Source organism: Micropterus dolomieu, linkage group LG22 (genome assembly GCF_021292245.1).
Source record: "Micropterus dolomieu isolate WLL.071019.BEF.003 ecotype Adirondacks linkage group LG22, ASM2129224v1, whole genome shotgun sequence".
NCBI classification, from domain to species: domain Eukaryota; kingdom Metazoa; phylum Chordata; class Actinopteri; order Centrarchiformes; family Centrarchidae; genus Micropterus; species Micropterus dolomieu.
In genome coordinates, this window is record NC_060171.1 from 15,765,662 (window position 1) to 15,789,385 (window position 23,724).

At 41.1% G+C, this 23,724-nt stretch overlaps 1 protein-coding gene across 2 annotated transcripts; it reads left to right on the forward strand.

The window, feature by feature from the left end:
- Positions 1-520: 520 nt before the first annotated feature.
- On the forward strand, positions 521-23,372 carry dennd4a (DENN/MADD domain containing 4A). 2 transcript variants are annotated; one of them, XM_046036409.1, is made up of 31 exons: positions 521-706; positions 4,995-5,325; positions 5,525-5,771; positions 5,872-5,941; positions 6,098-6,267; positions 7,034-7,272; positions 7,404-7,470; positions 7,637-7,695; positions 7,816-7,960; positions 8,244-8,419; positions 8,739-8,839; positions 10,002-10,220; positions 10,700-10,845; positions 11,344-11,364; positions 12,868-13,001; positions 13,355-13,487; positions 13,826-14,032; positions 14,155-14,283; positions 14,415-14,559; positions 15,928-16,050; positions 17,097-17,207; positions 17,910-17,984; positions 18,098-18,945; positions 19,030-19,246; positions 19,881-19,972; positions 20,089-20,264; positions 20,555-20,933; positions 21,326-21,443; positions 21,749-21,911; positions 22,003-22,067; positions 22,781-23,372. In XM_046036409.1, exons 2-31 carry the CDS (start codon positions 5,015-5,017, stop codon positions 22,915-22,917), a joined length of 5,223 nt encoding a protein of 1,740 aa, XP_045892365.1. In that variant the 5' UTR covers positions 521-706; positions 4,995-5,014; the 3' UTR covers positions 22,918-23,372. The 2 variants fall into 2 exon arrangements, with proteins under 2 accessions (XP_045892365.1, XP_045892366.1); XM_046036410.1 differs by lacking the exon at positions 11,344-11,364.
- Positions 23,373-23,724: the final 352 nt, after the last annotated feature.

Here is a 23,724-nt window from a genome sequence, read left to right on the forward strand (position 1 = left end):
GTTTTTTCTTTGTCATACACGAGAATAAATTGAATATCTTTGGGTTTTGGACAGTTGGTCAACAAAACAAGACATTTGAAAACTCACCTTCTAACAGATATTTTTCAGACAATCATTTAATCTAGAAAGTAATTGACAGAATTTTATATATATATATATATATTCATTTTTGTTTTTATTGAGACTGTATTCTAAAATTTTCTGGGGTTCTCATTACACTTTTTGAATCTTAGTTGCAGCCCTGAAATGTACAGAAAATAACTACTGCTCAGGCTTAATAATAATAATAATAATAATAAGTTATGATAAACGCTCTATATAAATATATTTTCTTTATTCCTCCTGCGTGCAGCTGTGCTGTTCAGTATAAACTTGTAAACGCATCCCAAATATTTCCTCACAGCTACAGACGTTGTTCTTCTGTCACAGCTGCCAGCAGTGTCATCAGTGACGTCAGCGAGGTTTGTAATCAGTCACGTGAACAGCACTGGTCTGGATAAAGCGCAGCTCGGGACTACATGATCTATTCGGAAAACGTCCAACCCACTGTGAATTATATATTTTTTTACAATAACAAATTTAGAAAGAAAGAGAAAAAAATTGACGAAGCAAACACGGAGGAATAAAATTTCTCATCAACAGGAATCTCGGTTTTATTTCAGCTCATATTCGCCAGATCATCTTTCAGTCGTCGTGATTCTGGGATGTGAGTAGATTCTTCTTTTATTGAGAATAAAAACAAACGATGCTCACACATCCAGTCTCTGTAATTAAGGTGTGTCTCGTATTCATGTTGTAATATTTTGAGACTGTGATCTTATTGGGATGATGGCTGTTGGCGTTACACGCGGGATCCCTTTAATTATTATTTTAATGTTGGATGTTTGATTAGGATAATAAATGACATGGTAAATACGTTATATAATTGACGTCTATAGCTTTATGCACTGCGGTACACATTTAAAGTTCTTAGTGAGCATCGCAGCCTGTGTGTGGTTCACTACAGTGCACCCATTGGTTACAATGAAGTCATATGGAGGCTTATTTCATTGCATCCCGTATAGACGCTCCATAAGATGGCTTCTTCTGATGAGGCCATATGAGAAACCCCCCTGTATTATTATGGTCGCTATGGTCAGCTGTATTTATCTAAAATCCATTTGCTGGCTTTGTGGTAAACCAAATTGCCAATGCACGAAATGCAAGCGTTGCAAGCGTATCGTGCAGGATGCTTTGGTATTTTTCAGGGAACCAGCTTTGAGTGTTTCTCTTTCATCTTTCTGCTCTATTTATCTTGGGCGTGTGTGGTTTCCTCGTCAAGCAAGTAGGGTCCCCCCTGTCAAACATAAGGAATGCAAATGGATGATGAGGGTGAGCACTAAGAGGGAACAGATGCTGAGTGAAACGTTGTGGTGGTTCCCTCCCCAGATCTACCCCCCATCCCACCCCACCCTCGCTGTTAACAACGCTCTCTAATCCCTACACAATCTGGAACTGACTGTCCAGCAGCCGCTGTCTCTGTCTCTCGGGTCATAATTACAACAACACTGTGATGCTCAAAGCAAAAGTCAAAATGCTTTAATTTCACACCACAAAATCAAATACAATGTAGAGAGAGAGGGTCAATTATTTTTAAAGATCTAATCCTGCAGGACTGTTTAGGGAAAAATGTTCTTTGCATGAAATATCAAGAGATGAGGACAAGGAGATCAATAATCAGTTTCTTTCAAATGCTATAACTTCCATATTGAATTTAAAGTAAAAAGGGTTTGAAGTGATGAGCAAACTTCAAGACTTTTACATTTAATCAATGGTGAAACCGTAAAGGGCATAATGCAATATTTGAAATGAAACACTGAGACTATCAGATACAGAAGATGGAGTGGGATGTTCTAAGACGGTGTGGGGGAAATCTAAGTTTTCGGCTCCTTGATGGTGAAATTAAAATTGTGGGAACATTATGGCACAAGTGGTTAACAAATTACTGACAATTTCTCATCTCTGCAAAGCTGACAGTTGGAGGTGACTCATAAAAACAATAGTGGATGTGAACAGGGAAGTTGGCTTGTTAGCTGGCAAGAAGAGGAAATCCGCTGTGTCCTTATTTGTGCTGCGTTTATGAAGAAAACTGTGCTCAATGAAGAGATTGCAGTTTCTGGGGAGACAGTGAGTCACTCACTTCCAGTCTTGAGCTAACACAGACTCGCCTGAAATAAGTAATAAGATGATAGTTGAAAATAATGTGGAAAATGAAATATCAAGTCTGGTCGAGTCAAGTTTATTTATAGGCTTTTTGTCGAAAAAGCAGGTCTCAAAGGATTTTCGATGGACTGAACAAACGGATGCAATACTGTGTACAAGCAAAAAAATAAAAAAAACAGTAAAAAATAAAGCACAAGACACATGACAACAGAAGGCTACTGGCTACTTTCTGATCTAGTGCAGCTTAAACAGCATTATCAGCCTTAGACACCAATGGAAAACAAAGTAAAACTCACACAAAATATTGCTAGGAAAAAAGGGAAAAACTGTGGGCAGGCCTGTTCAGTGAGCTTCCAGATCGATACAACAAAAAAGCCAGTAAAATGGAGAAACATTATAAGATAAACGGACACTATTGTCATAGCTTTCCATTTTTATATACTGCATGTCTGTTGATATTTACGTTTAAAGCATTTTATATATTATAGGGTGTCTCAGGGATTCTGAGTTTCTGAGCAGAGTCTAATGACACCACATTAGTTGACTTGTACTTAACAAGAACTATGTTCCCGGCTCGTTTCAGCATCAGAGTGAGAAATGATCAGTCTCCAGTTCAGCGTTCAGTTTTAATGTTGTTGCTATGGCGAGTATTAGATATAATTTTAGGCCTCTGCTTCCTGTTGAGAAGGAGGAATAGACGGAGTGGATGTAGTGGCAGTTGGAACTGGAGATTAGGCTACATCTATATTTAATCCATCCATCCAAGTATTATTCAACACATCTGCCATGCCATCAACTATATATTTAGCAGCATTCATGCAATACTTACAAAGAGCAAGCAGTTTACAGATTGGCATAAATGTGTTGTCACATTAAAGAAGAGGTGGATGTACTGAACAGGAAAAATGTGCTGGCCTATAACTTTCTTTAGTTGTAGGAAAACGAAAGTTTGCAGATTACGATAGAAATATGCCTCCTGATTTTCATTCTTTATCATAATCACTGTGTTTGACATTATCCTTTACAGAAACTCCATAATTAATCCATTTGATACAGGGAGAAAAGATAATTGTATATCTCATTTTATAGATAAATCAATGTTTTTATATTAGTCTCAATAAAAACTTGCTCTGGTGCCACTCATCAAAGTGCTAGAAAAATGGAACCAGTGGAGCAACATGGAAAGGATGCTAGTTAAGTAACCATCAATTGTGGAAATAATACGACATCTTGGAAAAAGTCAGAATTACTCATAACACTTGTGAATACATTTTGAAAACCCGAGTGAAAAAAAGATGCATTAGAAAAAACTTAATACTGCAATTCTCAAGTGCTACTCTAGCTGTTCTTCAGCCAATTAATGAAATCCAGTAATGAAGGAGATAAAAATTAAGCTGAAAACGTTTCACGGTTTGGTATGCTGAGTCATTGGGTAGACCCACAAGGCTCAACACTGCTGAGCACAAATAACTGTCATCACAACAGCCATCAGCTAAACTGGGAACACTGGACATAAACACTTATAAACCTCCTGTAGGCTGAAACACTCTAAATCCATGTGCAACCGTGTGATGATGAGACATTTTAAAAGATCACTCTCACTGATGTACAGAGCAAACGGGCTTATGAGATGCAGGACATGTTTTGTTTTGGATGGTTTTGTGGTTTCTAGTACAGAAATTGGCCAAATAACTAAATGTGGGTGTTCTCTGACTGACAAGTTAGTTACAGATGGCTGAATCGTTCTCATCCCTTAGTATGATAATGCTGCAGTGTGCTTGCTACTATAGATTATCTTCTTTTTTCCATGTTCTCATGTTAGCGGTCAGTTTCACACCCTAAGCCTGTAAGCAGTGCTTAGTTTTCTGTCCCATCTCTCGGCACACAGATCTGTTAGCTTTAAAGCCAGTGGAAACCAAAGTCCTTATAAGTGGGTGCGATCTGGTCACAGCTTTTTGTGTGCCATGGTTCCTACCAGTGACACATCCAGCACAAAGGAGGGGGATAACTTTATGCTAACTCCTTCACATCCCAGTGGTGGAAATAATAGGCAGCTGTTTATCAGTTTGCTAGTGAGTGTGGGGGAACTGCAGAGAGAGATAAAGCAGGCTCTTTAGCTGAAGCACAATAAGCTGGCCCAGTGTTGAGAGGGCTCCCAGGGCTCCATGCTTTGTGATAAAGCTATAACAAGCTGACTCACAGGCGCTCCCTCTATTCCTTTCTTTCTCTCAACATTGTCAAGCACAGAATATATGTATGAAAATTACCCCGCTAAAAGCTCAGAAAAAGCTTTTTGCTCTTCTTTTCCCAATGCAGTAATGTTATAGTTCTGGTACTTTTCTTTTCCACACATTATTTCTAACGCATGTGTTTTATTTTACATAATCGGTCATGGCATATAGCAAGGTCATTGGTCTTAAAACCTCCCATATTTCTTGTTGAAATATGGTGTTTTTGCAGACAGGAATGTTTGCTAAGTGCCTCCAGATGCTCTAATTATATTCTATTGTTTCTTCAGTGTAGTATACATTTGTAATGTAGGTAATACCTGTTTTACATGCTCCATTGTTTCTCTATTACCCTGTTTAATGCAACAATTGGAACAGCAAGGCAATTAATACAGTGTGCTCAGAGAATGATTTTAAAGGTGATAGTGTTTTAGCCAGCCTAGTCTGCTCAGTCAGGTCATTTCCTGATGGCAAAGAGCCATATTCCTCTTGTTTTTAAGCTAGTCTACATCAAGCAATATGACTAAAATGCATAATGGAATCCCCTCCCTGTCTACTTTTCAGCCCACGGTGTGGGATGGGAAATGATGGACGATAAAGGGCCCCGTGTTGCTGACTACTTTGTTGTTGCCGGCCTCACCGACTCGTCCAAGCCTCTGGAGGAGGAGCTCCACTTTGATGATGCCGGTCCCAAATCTGTAAAACCCAAAGCCCCCATCACTGACGTCGCTGTGGTGATCCGCTCCCTGGGTGAAGAAGTACCCCCAGGTTTCACCTGTGTGGAAAGCACCCCCTCGGGCCTCTCTGCAGAGCTCAATGGAGCCAGCCTCAGGGGCCCGCAGATCTTCTTATGCTTTAAGCGAGGCAGAGATAAGCCTCCACTGACAGATCTTGGGTAAGCAGTAATCCTCAGTCAATGACCCTTTACTCACCCAGCACCACTAATCACTTCTCTGCTTTGGGTCACTCTGTTCTTAAACACATCCTCTAGTTTGACATCTCCTCAATGAATATGTTATCAAAGCTCTCCAGTAATATTTTTTAAGACGGTCGGATCATATTAAAGGTCAGTCTGACACTGCCTCTTATTTCAGGATTCTGTATGAGTGGAAAGAGAAGCTGAAGCCTGGATGTCACATCGTCCAGACCACACCCTCAGGTCGACCTGCCAACATCAGCAACTCATCATCACAACGCATTTACATTACCTATCGCCGCGCCCCGAAGAGCCAGCCCCACACTTCACTGGCTGTCACTGATGTTTGCATCATCATCCCTGGCAAGGGGGAGACTCCCCCTCACACCTTCTGCAAAGTGGACAAGAACCTCAACAGCAGCATGGTGGGCAAGAGCTCTGAGAACACACATGTCTAGTTTGTCCATACAAATAATGCAGGTTTTGATTGACCTGTGATGGTCTTTGTCTTTTCTCATATTCCAGTGGGGATCCTCAGTCTACCTTTGTTATAAGAAGTCTCTGGCTAAAGCAAACACAATCGCATACAAAGCAGGTAAAGTGTTGTGCAGAGTTTGTGTTGTGTGCTAAAACTAGTTCAGATTGCTCAAGTAATCAGATTGTGGAAATGTCTGTTTTATTCAGGCATTCTTGCCTGCAAACGAGCATGTAATGGAGTTTTGACGACTTTGCTGTGTCTATTTGTGTACAGGTCTGCTGTGTAGGTATCCCAAAGAAGACTACGAGTCCTTCCCACTGCCTGAGTCAGTGCCTATGTTTTGCCTGCCCATGGGGGCTACGATCGAGTGCTGGCCAGCACACACCAAACACTCCCTGCCTGTTTTTTCCACATTTGTACTGACGGGGGCCTCTGGAGAAAAGGTAATACCACTAAGCGTTACAAATAACCATAGTCCTTTGTCATGATCTTTTTTAATTGGAATTTTTGGGTATTTCAGTTCATTTTTTAATGCCCTTTTGTGTCATGCAAAACCCACAGAAACTTCTACACTCGTGTGTGTATAAAAATAAATAAATAAAAAAAAATATATATATATATATATATATGTGTGTGTGTGTGTGTGTGTGTATATATATGTATATGTGTGTGTATATATATATGTATATTATGTAATTATACACCAGACAATCTTAATCAATTTCTAAACTCTGACTGCAATCAGAAATGGTCTAAAGGCTATGTTTGGAATACTAAAAGGCGGGTAGTCTTTGAAAGCAATGCAGCATAAAGTGTTTTTTTGCAGCTCATCTTTTGAATAATGGATAGCTCATGCACCACTTGGGCTGGTGCATAAGTTCTAAATGCTGAATGCTTTAGTGCTCACTCCTTTTTCCCTGCAACCTCTAGTCTGCACAGTATTCTCCTGGCACTTCATGTCTGCAATGGTTTGTTTATTTATTTGGAACTTCAAAGGACAGATTAAGATTTAGCTGATTTATTACGATGAAAATGATCTAGTGGAGCAACTGCAATATCTTACCTGAATAAGTTATTTCAAAGGACCTCTGACTGCTGTGGTTTGTGTCTTTGTAAAAATTGCATCATGATGTGAACAAGTCTTTTTGTGTGTGTATGTATTAGGTGCTCTTTATGCTGATCATCACACTGTGATCCTTCTCCTTGCAGGTGTATGGAGCAGCCATCCAGTTCTATGAGCCTTTCTCAGAGGAAGGCCTGTCTGAGCGTCAGCGCTCACAGCTCGGCCTGCCAAGCTCTGATCTTGGACCTGATGGGACCAGGGGTGTTTACAGCAACAAGAGCATCTGTCTGCTCTCCCACTGGCCATTTTTCCAGTCCTTCAGGAGCTTTCTGACTTTCCTCTACAGATACTCTATCTCTGGACCACATGCCCTGCCTATTGAAAAGTTAGTTACAGATTCATTCTCTTTGTTGAAGTCAGTCATTATGGTTCAAAGATTCAGGTCTATTCTTAGCCCTGCAGACAGGTTTGGGTGCCCTTACTGCTTTATCAAGTGATTCTTTTTTTTACTCACAGGCACATCTCTCACTTCATGCAAACAGTGCCATTCCCCTCCATTCAGAGACCACGCATCCTAGTGCAGGTAAGCTTAAAATGTGAAATTTGATGAGTGAAGTAATAACTTCATTTCCGTATGCTTGCTTTATTTGGTTTGACATGAACCTCTTATAACACATTGTAGACACAGCCTATATCTTCCATCCACTGATGCTCTAATGCTCTAACGCTCTCCTGTGTGTCTCCCACAGCTGTCTCCACATGACAGCCTGATACTGAGTCAACCTGTGTCCTCTCCACTGCCTCTCAGGTAGGGAAACATGAGGAAAATGCAGAACGAAAACATGGAAACTTGCTGCTGTCTTAATCTGGAAACATTTGATTTATTTGTGTGTGTGTGTGTGTGTGTGTGTGTGTGTTTGCGCTGTAGTGGTGGAAGCCTCTCTACATTACTACTAAATCTGGGCCCAAAGAATGCGGCCACTCTGCTGGTGCTGGCTGTCACAGAGCATAAGATCCTGGTTCATTCCCTGCGTCCAGCTGTACTCACCAGTGTTACAGAGGCTCTTGTGTCTGTAAGTTTTGGTTCTTTTCCTTTCTCTCCACTTTTCCTGATAATAACCCTAAAGGGGGTGGTCTTTAATGTGATTTTAGGTACAGTGGTAGATGAGGTAAGAGGCCAAGCTGTGGCGTGAATGAATTACCTATAATCACGTCAATAAAGACCACCTGGTATTATAGATGTTCAATTAACCTCTGTAAAACATTCTTCAAGAAAATGTGCATATGAAGTTAGTTAGTGTATGTATCAGTCATATTGATTGCATTAGACTGATGGATATGTCTGCTCCCTTTCAGATGATCTTCCCTTTCCACTGGCCGTGCCCTTACATCCCTCTGTGCCCGCTGGCGCTGGCCGGTGTGCTCAGCGCGCCATGCCCTTTCATTGTAGGTGTGGACTCCCGATACTTTGACCTTTACATACCCCCAGCTGACATCAGCTGTGTGGATCTGGACACCAACACTATCTCCCAGTAAGTGACCTCTGACCGCAGGTCACCTTCAACTTCAAGATACAAATCAGCCTTCTCATGGTTTAGGTTTTTCTAGGTGTGATTATGAAAGTTCTTCCCGAGGTTATCAGTATCTGTCAGTGATAGGAGCTGGCATGTTAAATATTCGTACTGTACACAAAAGCATATTTGGGTCTCCTACATAAATTCAGAAGATATTTTGGGCAGAGATTAAATTGTCAGTGCTCATGTGAGTGAATCTGTCTTCCCCCTTATATCTCTTTGCAATGTTTCTTTACTGTCCTCCCGTCTAATGAAAACCATATGGTGTGCTTTTCAGAAAAGACGACAAGAAGGCTTTAACATGGAAAATCTTGCCCAGGAGAGCCTGCAAACATCTTCTTAATACCCTGAATAAACTCTATCAGCAGCTCACTGAGGGTGAGTCCAGTCTGGTGCTGAATCATTTTATGTGGGGTTTCATGAATAATTTAGTTTGGCTACTTGAGTCTGTTGAGTCATGCTCTACAGTCAGTTTTTACAGGAAAACTCATTGGATGCTTACACTGTTATAAAAAACCAACTTACAATGTTTAGTGCATCCCTGGAGATACTCTGGATGTAATTTAGTATTTATGGTGCATCCACTCCTGCTCAACCTGCCTCATATACATTTACTTAAATTAAGTCATTTACCTCAGTTCCCAGAATAGCTTTTGACCCATAGTCAAATTCCAGCATATCATGTGGCTGATTGGCCTAATATGGTCTGTCTGCAGTAAATAGGGAAATATATGCCTCTTCTACCATAGATGTTTTTCATTTTGACAGTTAAACATAGATGCAAAATTAAACCCAGCCTAGAAAGAAGCTCTTTCAATGTGACAGATTAACATTTACCTTTGATGTTTCCTGCGATGACACTCAATTTTAGCTGAACTGAAAATATAATCAAATAATATCAGGTGGTCTATTTTTGGCCAGTGATACTGAAACATACAAAATGCACCCAACATTGTATTGCTTGCTAATATGTGGATGCAATGTGGCTCTGTGGCAGCGTTGGTCAGTCCTCCATTTTGGTGAAAATTAGAGTGAACATTTTGTACAGACATCCATGGTCCTCAGAGGAGGAATCTTATTGACTTTGGTTAACCCTGCCTGTAGCAGTTCTGAGTGAAATGGAACCACTGGATGGATTCCCATGACATTTGAAATATACATTCATCCCCTCCGGACAAATTGTTATATTGGTGATCTCTTAACTTTTCATCAAGCATCATATTTAAGTTTGGTCCAGTTCTTTACTTAATGATCAAATAAAACAAACAAATGACATTTCCATCAGCCTCAGAAAAGTATGTCAGGACTGATGGCATTCATTGTGGAATCTGCATTTGGGAAGGTGAAATAGACAGCTGTTAATTGGTTAGCTAATGTATTGTTAGATCTATGTGCCAGATAAGTAGAACCTTCACTGAATATTTTTCTGATAAACTCAATCTGTGCTTCAGTTGTTTGGTTTTAAGTATTTTTTTTTTTGTTGTTGCCAAGTTGTTTATGTGCATACATTCAACATAATCTACTGTTGGTGTGCTCTCAGGAGGTCAGCTGAACCGTGAAGATGTGCAGATGGAGCACACAGTAACTGACAGTGAGCTCAATGGCGGGAAGAGCCTCCACACTCTGGAGCTGGAGATCCAGGAGGCCTTCCTGCGCTTCATGGCGGCCATCCTACGAGGCTACCGCTCCTACCTGCTGCCTATCACGCAAGCCCCCTCTGAGAAGACCACCGATGCCAGCTCCCTCTTTGATCTCCAAGGTACACTTCAGTCTCGGTCTGCAACGTTGTATGGATAGTTAACCTTAAAAAAAACCACGTACGTATGTATGCAGTCATAAAACATGCAGACATGCTATTGTTGCCATGCCTAAATATGATTTAGTGCTGTAATAGGTCAGGGGGTTAAGGTTTGAGTGCTGCAGCATCAAAGTTTGGCCTAAATCACTGCTGCAACGACTCTAGTGATTTAACTTGAGCCTCAGTGGAAATTAAGCTTGACTCACAAGTCCGCCAAGAGTAATAACACAATGTCCCCGCACATCTGTGTGCCATTATGTAAGCGGAGCAGAGGAGAACAACTTGTTTCATACCACAGTATTCATTTCCTTTAAATTTGATTAAGTCTGTTGACCCCATAAATGTCCTGAAACGGCTTTATAAGTGAATGTCGAATTGTATAATCGGATATTAATTCGCACTTGTCATGTTTGTCATTACATAATGTGTTTGTTTTATAGGCTTCCTGAAGAGCAGAGACCGCTCCCATCAGAGGTTTTACTCTCTCATGACCAAGACGCAAATGTTCAGCCGTTTCATAGAGGAGTGCTCCTTTGTCAGCGATAAAGACGCCAGCCTGGCTTTCTTTGATGAGTGTGTTGATAAGGTAAGGTTTGCAGCTAATCTTTATTATGGATTTTCTTTGTCAGAGACAGTTCATCAGATGTACTGCATCATTCTCTGGTGTAGGAGCAAATGCTCCAATAACAATATTTAGTCTGGCCTCCACCTTTTTGCAGAAGAAAATAGCAGCGGCAGAGGAAAGATTAATCACATGCTGTCCTCTCAATTAAGATATCTTGTTATGATCTTGGTTTAATTTGAAGGAGCTAATAAGCAAATAACACGAACTAATATAAATGAACAAAGAGTAATTAACACTCCAACATCTCCCTTGAGCCTCTTATTAACATCATCTCAAATGTCCCCTGTTCATTCAGTCCTCCTGCTTTTCTGCCTTTTTAAATTTTTTTGGTCGTTCTAATGTTGTTGTCATCTTCTTCTTCTTCTTCTTCTTCTTCTTCTTCTCCTTCTTCTTCTTCTTCTTCTTCTCTGATTTTCTGCCTTTTGTGCTCTGTTTGTCATCATGGCCCCTGCCTGGTAGCTATTCAGCACTGGAGGCAAGGTAAGCTACCAGAGCTTGTGTTGTAGTTGAAACAGTTTGTGAAGGGTGAATGTTTGATTTGTTGAACATTTGTTGCTTTTTAAACACTTTTTAACTGCAGTAATAAATCAAAGTGAGGGAAAAGGGAGTGGGGCTAAAAGTGCAGGAAAGGTATTGAATATGAGGATGTGCATTAGCTCTCATTGTGTGTGTCAGCAGTCTGCATTATTGAAGTTCTATTAGAATGAACCGCACAGAGGTTATGCAGAATGTTAAAGACTTTGAGGTGACGGTGAGACAGTGAGATTAATTATTTGTGATTGCTGTACGTTCACTGAGATGACTCTGTGCACTTGTGCACTATCCTCACTCCAAATGTGAGACGAAGGAAGACAAAGACGGAGGCGGTAATCCTTATTTGTCAAAAATGTTTTGTTGTTGAAATCCGATGGGACGTGCACTAGTCCTGCTCATTGTCAGTTAAAGGGTTAATCATTTGAGGGTTTGACAGCTTTTATTAAAGCATACTGCCTACACATGTTTTGTGACACACACACACACACACAAAAGACAAAACATCCTCCGCCTCTCTAAAAAAAAAACCTCTGTGCTTGCAAACTTGTGCAATCAAGAAGTCACATTGACATCCTGCATGAACAGTTAGATCTCACTGATGAGTGGTCATTGTGGTTATTATTGAGAAGTGGAAGCATTGATTCATTCACCGTCAATGCTGCTGAGGTTGACAACAAGTGCACGATTGAGAAAGGCCCTTGGTGCAAGAGGAAGGGCAATAAGCGGAGAAACACTGAGCCAAATCGAAGCGAGGGCAAATAGGTCACTGAGAGTCAGTTGACTGAATCATCCACTCGACCGAGTGGAACAAACCCTGTAACGCAGTAGCACCGGGGAGCTATTCAGCCACTGCCATAATATTAACGTATTTCAGTTATTCAGTAGCGATTTTCTCCTTAAAAAAAAAAAAAGAATATATGCGCTTTAACTTGCCATGCAACACAAAGGAGTGCCACTACTGTTGTTCTCAGACAGGCATGAAGGTAGTGAGGCTTTGTACACTTTTCTCCATACAGCAGATCAGTCCATCAGTTCTGAGCTGGAGGAAATGTGGCATTTCAGTATCAAGCATTGCTACCAAAGCAGTTCAGGTTAATGGTTTCATGTCCCTAAAGCAACATGGCATCAGTTTTGTCCAGGTCACTGCAACCTTGATTAATTTAGCCTTGGAGGATTCATAGTATCAAGCCCCTGTCTTGGCACTGTCCTTTAGATAAACGGAGTGGGGGCACGGGGCATATTTCTGATGTAGATGGACTCATTACTGACATCTGTTTGTCCTCACTGACCCTCGTATCTGATCTAATCTGAGGGCTCATACAGTGTCAGATGTCCATGAGCCTCAAGGCAGCATTGGTGCCTATGGTTTGTATTTATGGCTAAGCTAAGAGGAAAGATCAAGGACTGAGGGAAGAACAATGATGCATGTGTGTTTCTCTTGAAAACCAGATCGACAGTGAACGGCCAGAGGAAACCAGAATGATTGAACTTGATGAATCCCACTGCAGTGAGCACACGGTCTATGTCAACCCTCCAGAGCTGCCTCCACTGCCACAGGGAGAAGAGTATCCTCTGTGCTATAGGTACCACACTGCAGATCAATCTCTAAAAGATCGATACAAGACAGGCTCTTTATTTTACTACACAGACACACACTTCAGGAACACTTCTCACCAACACTGGGTGCACACAGCGCAGCTCCCAAAAGAGAGACTTAGTGTAAATTGCCTCTTTTGTTAAATAATTTGTCACTGCTTCAGGGCTTTGTGATTATTTTGAGCCGGAACACATCACTTTTGGATTCTTATGTTAGTGCTCAAGCTTCCAGGGTGTCAGAGCCAAACTCTTGTTAATGCAGCTTGCTTGTGTTCATGTGGCAGTGATGTCTGTTTCAGTTTATGTCAGGTTAAGTGAGTGAGTAAATGTTTTTTTGCAGCTACACTGGGTTCCCAGTGCTGAATGCTGAGCTTCTGGAGCCACTGGAAGGACCAAGTCCTCCATCAGCAGGCATGGCCTCACGCCACAGCAGCCCAGCCAGCCCTACGGCCATCTTTAGACGCTCTAAACAGGTCAGCAACATGAGTAGTGAGATTTTCTTGAAAATAAACCAGTAAATACCGTTACCTTTTATGATTTCTTGTTCTAGAAATGCCATATTTAAGGAAAACCTTTGTTTCCCCTTCATCTTTTCCATTTTTCACTAGTCTTTTCTATTAATAAACAATATAGTTTTATACACATTTTATCCATATCCCTATTTGTTTCTTTTATTTAGGCAGTTTAAGAATTTAATCTTATTTTACTGCTGCAATCATTCTGCGTAATGATGGATATGGGTATAAATGTGAATGCAAAATGCAAATCTGGTGAATTAATCATCTCTAGATGTGATCTTGTTTTATCTCAGGAGATCAAATCAGCTCAAAGGATGGCCAAAACCTATTCATCTATGCCTCAGATGTGGTCCAAGTGTCTGCTACGCCACTGCTATGGCCTGTGGTTCATCTGCCTGCCAGGGTTTGTTGGCACCTGCCACTCTAAAGTCCGGGCTCTGCGTACAGCTTACGATGTGCTGAGGAAGATGCAGGATAAGAAATTGCAGGCTCCAGATGAGGTGGGAAACTGCTAAATATTAGACAACCACACAGCTATATACATATTAAGTAGTGTAGAGTTTGCAAAATTGAGTCATGGTGCACATTCTTAATTTTTAAATCCTGGTGTTTTCTGCCCAAGGTGTGTTACCGTGTGTTGCTGCAGCTGTGTGGACAGTACAGCCAGCCAGTTCTGGCTGTCAGGGTGCTGTTTGAGATGAAGAAAGCTGGAGTTCAACCCAATGCCATCACCTATGGGTACTATAACAAGGTGCGTGCTATTTGGATGTACTGTACATACATACAAGTAAGCAATGAACAAGCCAGTCTGACTAAATGTAATAGTTTAGTTTAAGTTTGAAAATGTATGACCACTTATACAGTACATGTTCATTGCTGTAGGCGGTGTTAGAGAGCACCTGGCCCTCCACCACCAGAGGAGGCTACTTTTTGTGGGGAAAGCTGAGGAATGTGGTCCTCGGCGTACTCCAGTTCAAACAAGCAGGGAGAAAACAACAGACCCCTCACAGAGATCCTCAGATGTCAGGTAAGAATACTAATGTCCCAACTCACAGATGCATTATACTGATTAGTAAAATGTTAATATCGGCTGATAACCTCACTGATATTTTTCATTTTATTAGCAATATGTGGTCAAACATTTTTATTTTAGCATTTATTCACTATCAAGTGAATTCTTGAAAGTTTCCCTGCACAGATGCGGGCTGACAGTAAAAACAAGTTTTTGCAAATATTAAAAAGGCTACAGTCATCACTCAATGTGGTCACACAAATGTCTACATTTAAAATTGGCTAGTAATATATCACAAAGATATATTCAGCCATAAGAGATAAAAACACACTTTGAACATTCACATTTAAAATCACTGAATTATCAGCCATAACATATTGCATTTATTTTATTTGCCAACAGTATGATAACTGGTGTAGTATATTATGCACTCCCACACTGACTGATCGTTTCAGGGTGAGACTAACCAGGCCTTAAATTGTTTGAGATTGCATTCAGTTCAGTGGTAATTACGTAAGTACGTTGCGCACAAATTCAATAAATGATTGACTGAAAATGTTGGAGGTATTTTTCTTATGTCCTGTAGTTCTTAAGGAATGGACATGTAAATGAGTGTGATCCTGTGGGAGCAGTTGTTTCTTCAAGGCTTCTTTCCTGGTCTCATAACAAGGTTTATGCCAACTCCAGCCTCCTCCAGCACATATTGTTCCCAACCTGCGTTTCCTTAATGAGGCTAATTAAACAGAGTGAAGAGGTTTTCCTCCCCAGCACTCACAGCACACAGGTTGCTCTTGATGTTAGTTCCCAATTCCCACAATGGCCCAGTGAGATTCTGATTACCATAATGACAAGTTGTTTGAGGAGCTTTAACAAAAACATCATGCTTTACACCACATATGGTAACGTTGTTGCGTGTTCGTTTTGATCTCATTCACTTCACAAAGAGGATTTTATACTAAATGTTGAGTAGCATGATCCTTTAGTTATTAATGAAGTGAATTAAATAAATAAAAAATAAAAAAATAAATGAAGTAAATTTGGGGAATTTAATTTAGTTGTGAAATGAAAAAGTGCACTTTAATTTATTACTTCTACCCTAATTTTGCTCACCTTTCAGTTAAAAATAAGACAGAAGTGAAACCTTGATTCTCTTTTGGCACTCTGGCATCCTTTTATGTTAAGAGATGTTCAATCATGATGAAAGCTATGTGGCATTCAAAGCATTCCTGCATCTTTGCAGTAGATGATAATGACTACAGCCCTGCTCACTGAATGTTTATACAGGGCTCTTATACTAGCTGGGCTCTGGTCTGATAATCCTGTTGGTACTCTGTCAGTTGTTTTAACCTCCCATCCTCTCCCTTTTCTGTTATCTCCCTTCAGATGGCAGTGATCTTGACACAGTCAGCCATGGCAGTTTGGATAGTGCTAATGACTCTGCTGAGCGCACCTCCATCGACACTGACTTCACTAAAATGGACTCCAGTGACGATGGATTTAGTACAGGTAGTAAGCCACAGCATTGCTTCTTTCTTCTTCCAACTTGATTTTATGTAATTTATGTTAAAAAACTTGATACACCGCATGATACATAAACCTTAATTATATATAGTAATATAATACTATACAACTAATTGTTTGGACATCATTGCACTCTGCACATCCTGCTTTCTCACCTGACATTCACAGAAAGAAACAAGTCTCCAGAATCAAGGAGTGACAAACGTTACAGCAGCTCATCTGAACAGTCACTAGTATAAATTAATTAATAAATAACACCATCAAGTAGATGTTGTACAATTATTAAAAATAAAAAATGCTAATTACATCCCAATCTCAAAAATTGATTGGGGGAAAATGTAATCTAGGCAATCATCAAAAGCCACATGCACATATAATCTTACTGCACAGAAAGATGGGGGAAATGCTCCCAATTCCTCTTTTATTTTGCATGGCCTCAGAGAGAAAAAAACAATTGTGGACAAAACATTGACATGTCCATGTGTGAAAAAAGTTATTAGTATTAAAGTTTTACACTTCTTTTGCTTTACAATATGTATAATGTACTGTGTATAAAGGACAGTAGAGACATCGTGGCTTATAGTGGTCTATCAGCAGGCTGAAGCTCTTACACTAACAATATCAGGGATTTGAGTCTGTCTCACAACTTGTCTTATCTTTCGTATCCCTCAGAGGCAATCAATTAAATAAAGCAGAAGCTCTGTGAGACTACAATAAATCACAGCAGAGGAGGTTTGTACCTTTTCCTGCAGTTCGACCTTGTGAATATGATGCAAGTTTTCAAAAACTCTATTCCTCTCCTGCTGCTCCTGTTTTTCTATTCTGGGAGCGTTGTGTGCTGTATAAGCTGGAGGGAATGTCACCATGCTCTGTTGAAGAAAAACTCTCTGATCAGTTGTCTCTTATAAAGCATCCATGGAGACTAAATTTCATTTTTTGATTCACTCAGCTCTTTGTGAGAGAGGAAACTAACCAGGTTGAAAAAATATATCACTGTTTTTCAGAAGACTAAAGCTTCTTATCTTTTTCAGGTGGACAGTCAGACCAAGGCTACGATTCATTATCCAAAGAGGAGGAGAGGATGTGTGGCAGAGAGAGTGACAACACACCACTGGTGGAAGACAAGGGGCCAAGGCAGTCCAGTGAGTTATAGATTAGCGTCTATCTCTAATCTTTGACGCGCTTAGCATTTCTGTAAAGTGAATCACTGCTTACTGGCAGCGAAATGTGCACAAAAGACGAAACACTGTCTTTAAAAACTGGGGTATCATATCACAGTGTGGGTGTAATATACTCTCTACCCATCCATTTGCTGTTATATTTAGATGTTTTTCAGAAACAGATTCTGTTGATGGATGAATTTGTGTTATGTAAGCAGGTGATTGTTTGCATGACAGAGTTTGTCCTGAATTTTGTTGCAAATAACAACATGCTGTGTCTAATGCAATCTCTGTTCCAGCTTCTGTGATCAAAAGTTCTCACTAATTGGTATGTCGCTTCATCAAGCTTAATTGCTTACTTTATTTTCTGGGATAGATCATAAGACAGCCACATTTTAAGATTAACAGCTGTCCCTCAAGGAACAACACAGCTGCCAGTTCTCAACCCCATTGCAATAGCTTTATGTTGGCATAAATGGCCACACTCCAGCAACCTCTGTGTTTATAGATGTAATCAAATAAATACTTTACAAAATGTGAAATTTCTTTTCTATATCAAATGTAGATTTTTATATGAATGCAATACTGTTAGAGATTTTAGAGCTGTTGATAGTGCAGCCAAATGCACAAAATAGTTTTTTATTGTAATTATCTCCTTAACAATTTGGTATCATTTATCTCCAGCACCTGACATCGAGGATTCAATGAGCAGCATCTCTCCTTCTACTAGAAGCTGCAAATCAACAGATGTCAGCGCAGGTAAGCTTTATTTATAAAGACGTTTGTCAAGAAGCCTTTATGGATGTGTATGAAAGCCACTGATCTCAGTCTTACTGGATGGTAGCTGAATGTCTTGCCATATGTTTTTTTAGTCACAGGCAATGGTAACAAGCTGGTTTCCAGTCCATCTAGTGACACCACTCTGTGTGCAGTTCTACCAAAGACAGAAAGGCCAAAATCTCTGGACTTGTCTGGTGGACAAGGAAGTCTCAGGCTCACCGTCCCTCACCTTGGTTCAACAAAGCAGCACCACCTAGCTGCTGACAGACTGCATGGGGTGGAAGAAGAGGAGACAGAGACTGATAAACAGAAACCTCTGGTGGAGAGAAGTGTCAGCTGCAGCAGTGTGGTGGAGAGGCCAGGTGTGTCTATAGAGAGAAGTGTCAGCTGCAGTGCTGGGACTGTGAGGAGAACAGGCATTGAGATGGGGTTTGATCCCCTGTCACTGATTGCGACAGACACGGTACAAGAGAGTGATCAGGAAAACGGCAGCGCGCCCACGGCCCGCCGCGACCTTGCTGAAGAGATTGAGACGTACATGAATAATGCCAACAGCCCCCTTAGCAGCCGCGCACCCAGCATGGACCTGCAGAACCCCTCAAGCCCTTTGTTTTGCTCTGCTTCGTCTCCTCACACCTCCCCACGTCCCTCCACCCTGCTCCACTCCAACACACACCTCCCACTTCCTGTCAAACCCAAGGAGAAGCTGAGGCCGTCACCGTCTCTTCCTCTGGGTGTCTGTAACAAAGACAGGGAGAGGCCTTCCTCCTTGGTGTCACCCTCGTCACCTACTCCCTCCACCTCATCATTCTCCATGGACTCATTGTTCACTCCAACCCTGGACATCTTCAAGAGCAGCGTCATATCAGCAGGGAAGGGCGTGGCGGAGAAGGCCAGTCGCCTCTACTCTCGTCTGTCCTCACAGACTTCATTAACACAGGTTGGAAGTGCAGCATTTTTCCCTAACTAGTATTCCCAATCAAACTGCCTCCACAAATAAATTTTTCTTCCTCCTCTCCTGCAGGATGCAAACTGTGACCGGATTAGCGTTTCCTCACTCACCTCAGGAGAGGCAGACTGCTCCTCACTGCTTGATAGTGATGCCTGTCTTGACCCAGATGGCTTTACCTCCCCCCAGCACAGCAGCGTGTCCCGACTCAGGAGGAGCCCAATTGTGGGTCATACCAACCTGGGCAGCCCAAGCACCCCGAACAGAGTGTTCAGACACAACTCCTTCTCTGGTTTGTTGCGGATCCTTTAATCAGTCTGTATAAGCATTATTGTTGGAAAAAAATCTGGTAGTTTTGGTTTTACGATGATAACATGAAATCTTACTTTGGACGAGCAGCACAATCCACATTTATTTAAAGTAGTTTGCAGTCTTTATGAAAGCATCGCCAATGTGAAAAAGTCATGGCTTACAGGCATGCTCATTAAATTGTTGTTTTAACTGCAGCACAGTATTGGTTTCCAGCAAAACACTTCTTGACAATCTAAATTTAGAATAAGAGAAGGGCTCAGTACTGGAGAGAAATGTGTGTTGTTCTGCTTGAAACTAGGCCAGTAGGGATGAGGGCTGATTCAGTGTGTAGGCTCGTCTTCACTCAGCCACAGGCCCTACGCTAAACATAAACACGTGAACATGCACACGTGCGTGCACACTCACATGCACACTAAAATAAACCAATGTGAAATGCAGATTTATTAAACCTACCTTGCAAAAAAAACAAAACTTTGCTTTGAAGAACGGGTTGCTGCTTCATTTCATTTTTCTACTTTTGCTTTATTTAATCAAGGTATATTCTTATATTATTATAGTTTTGTGTTAAATATCGGCTTTGTCTGGTGTGTCTAATTGTATAATCCTCTATCCAGGTGGTTTGGCACTTCCCTCTAAAACTCCTCACACTCCAGATTCCTCCCCCGACACCAGCCGCTTCCAACCCACTCCCAATTACACTATAGAGGTAAGTTACTCACATAAAAATCCCGTATCAGACACTAATCATTAGACTGACTCAGACAATCATGATTGAGTGCACTGTGATGGCTTTCCTCATTAGCCTGATGCTTTTTGTTATAGGTGCTGATGTCCAGCTGTTCACTTTGTAAGACGTGTGACTGTCTGGTATATGATGAGGAGATCATGGCTGGCTGGACAGCAAACGACTCAAACCTCAACAGCACTTGTCCCTTCTGCGGCACAGCCTTTCTGCCCTTCCTCAATGTGGAAATCAAAGACCTGAGACCACAGACCAGGTATATGCTCCCTTCACACAGACCAACACTGTATCTACCCGATATATATTTACATAGAGTGCACAAACGCTTTGAATAATTAATCAAGTACGTCCATCATTTCACACGGAGTTCAGCAATAATATGAGGTTTAATGTCTTTGACCTCTTTTTCTAGATTGTCTATTTTTCTAGTGTCTTGGTAGCTGTCTGGCACGTTTTCAAAAAGCACTGAAACACAAACACACGAAGACACAAAATCTTTTATCCCTTTGGCCTCTTTAAACAGATCCACTCTGTGTCTCCCCTCAGGTCTTCTAAGGATAGTAATCCTGTTACAGAGGAGGACACATCGGCGTCACTCAATCTCGAGGCCAAAATGTCTGCTGCAGACAGTGCTGGTCAGTCACCTGCAGAGCAGAGGCAGGAGAGTAGTGGGAGTGCTGACCCGCCAGTCTCACCCCTCTCCTCTGCTCCGGTGACGGTGCCCTACCTGAGCCCTCTGGTTCTGTGGAAGGAGCTGGAGAGCCTGCTGGTGAATGAGGGTGACCAGGCCATCTCCTCTCCGAGTGTTGTCGATCAACACCCCATCGTCTTCTGGAACCTTGTGTGGTACTTCAGAAGGCTGGAGCTGCCGAGCAACCTGCCAGCTCTTATCCTGGCCTCCCAGCGCTGTAGCCATGGAGACCAGGTAAACGTCTGTCAAGTCCACCCACTGTGTTTGAGATATTAGCTTATTCACTTTCTTGGATAGTTGGATGAGAATATTTATACCACTCTCATATCTAAAGCAAATAAGCATATTTCCCAAAATGTAGAACAATTCTTTTAAACCTCCTAGGTAGTTAAAAAAAAATCTGACTTTAGTGACTCCTAGTGGTGGTATAAAAAAAGACACTATCAAATCAGAGCAATGCATAAAAGCAGCTTGTAGAATACTGATTTCCTCTGGGAATGGCTCATTGTTTTTAAACAAGTAAAAACTAAATAATTTTATAGATAGAATAACAACAAAATTCTACCCATAAGAGCTATAATATATGGAGAAAAAGATTCATCTTCCACACGTTTGACCTCTTGCAGACCCATCAGAGTGTTCCATCCGAGGACAGCAAACAGGTGCTTGTGAGGATTATGTGGGACAACCTGAAGTTGCACAAAGACAAAGTTCAACCCTCCTATGTCCTGTGGAACACACATTGTAAGTAGTTTGAAAGAATTTACTAGCATTTACTGACTGTCTGAAGTATAACGTGTTTCCGAAGGTGAGTTACTTTCAGAAAAATGATTCTGCTAGTAATGCTGGCAAGTTTCAAGGTCAGATATTTACATGTAAATTAAATAATGCATATGGGGCAACTAGAAAACCATGCATAATTCAGTTCAGGACTCCTGTTAGTCATGCCGACCTTACTTCTACCAGTGCTATACTATCAGAGTTGATTGTTAGTAATGGAGATGAATGAGTCTTTGATCAGGGTGACTTTTATCTCTCGTTCATTGCAGGTGCAAACTCCCTGGTTCGCTCTGGGCTGTGTGAAGAAGGGCAGCTCTTTACTGTGGAGCTACTGCAGGGTTTTGTGAGGAGCATTAAGAAGAGTGATGTTTATCAGCCCATGAGCCAGATCATCCAGGTGCTGGGGCCAGAGCTGGGTTTTAAAAGACAGAGGTAAGGAGATCAATACTTTAGTGTAAAGCTGTGAGAGAAAAAAACTTGAATGGAAAGCCTTATTGTGTTCTTCTTTTCCATTGTCAAATAGGAGCCTGTACCGAGATTTATTGTTCCTCGCTCTGGTGGCATTGGGCAAGAACAACATTAATATCAGTAAGTTCAAAAGAAAGATATCCTGCTTTTAGCCATGGTTTGTCTGTCAGTTGGTCCACAACTTTAGTCCAGACTGAAATATCAACAACTGTTGGATGTGTTGCGATGAAATTTGGTACAGATAACCAAGTTGCCCGAGTGAGCGAATTCTACTGAATTTGGAGAGCCTCTGAATTTTTCTCTAGCACCACCAGCAAGTTAAAGTCTTCACTTGTCCTGTGAAATATCTCAACATTTACCAGATGGACCAGCACAAACTTTAGTACAACATTTACTGTATGTCTCTCTCAGGATGAATTGTGATCACTGGATCATCAGGTCAAAATATCAGTCTGTCCAGTACTTGGTTTAGTACCAAAGACCTGCAAAACTAATAACATACCCACCAGCCTCACCTTTACCTTTTCTTTAGTTCTAATTAGCAATTGTTAGCCTGCTAACAAGCTAAACTAAGGCGGTTAACATGGCGAACATACCTGCTAAACCTCAGCATGTTAGCATTGTTCTTATGAGCCTGTTAGCATGTTGACATTTGTATTTAACTCACCACTGCCAGACTCAAATCCTCTACCATGGCTGTAACTGTCTTGCTATGTGAAATACATGTTATTCAAAGCAAATATCTTAAATATATGTCATGTACAGCAAGTGTGCTCAGTGCTCACACTGACACGTTATGTCCACATTATTAACTAACCATTATCTCATTGCAGATGCTTTTGATCGGGAGTACAAGTTGGCATATGATCGCCTCAACCCCAACCAGGTTAAACTGACACACAACTGTGACCGGCCCCCTGGAGCAGGGGTCATGGAGTGCAGGAGGACATTTGGGGAGCCCAGCCTGTAAACCACTCTTCTTCTGTCCTGTTTTTTCCTGTGTTTTTCCTTCAACCAGGGTCACTGCTGCTGTTTTTTGTTGGGTTTTTTTGGACTGCTCCCCAGACTCAGGACCAGTTCACCTGACTGGAGCACAGAGCTCTCAAGCACAATGGGAAAATGACACTTCATGTAAAGCAACTGCCATGAGTTTCTTGTATACTGTTAGAGCTGAGAAGTGTGGAGTGACAGGCCTTGTGTTTGTAAATATTTAGAAAATCCACTGTATTTTCAGTATAACTATAGTAAAATGTTTGTACAGTAATTATATAGTCTATTTTATGACTTTGTTTTTGTTGAAGCTGTGAGTAAGTACGTAAAAGTAAGTGTATGATCATGTTGTTGAAATTCTTAAGTGGTCCTGGTGACCTTGTTTGGACTGTTGTTGAGTGTGTGTGTGTGTGTGTGTGTGTGTGTGTGTGTGTGTGTGTGCATAATAAGTACTTGCTTTTAGACATTCATGTTTTTACAAAGCACTTTGACAAGATGAGCTCTTACCATTCATTCTCATTTACGTAATTCTGGGGCCCAACAGCCTACGCTTAAGTGACTTTTTATTTGGCAGCTGCAGGACTTACTGTACTGTCTAATATTTATCACATGCAGTTAACTAAAGCAAAGAAATTCCTCCTCATCTGCACCCTTCACACCTAGCAGGGCAATGCTCATATGCCTGAATACACTAAACTGGATGGTAACATCAAAAAATTATGAAACATTATTTCTGAAATGGGAGTATTCAATTAATGTATATGCACAATGTTTATTCATTTATCCT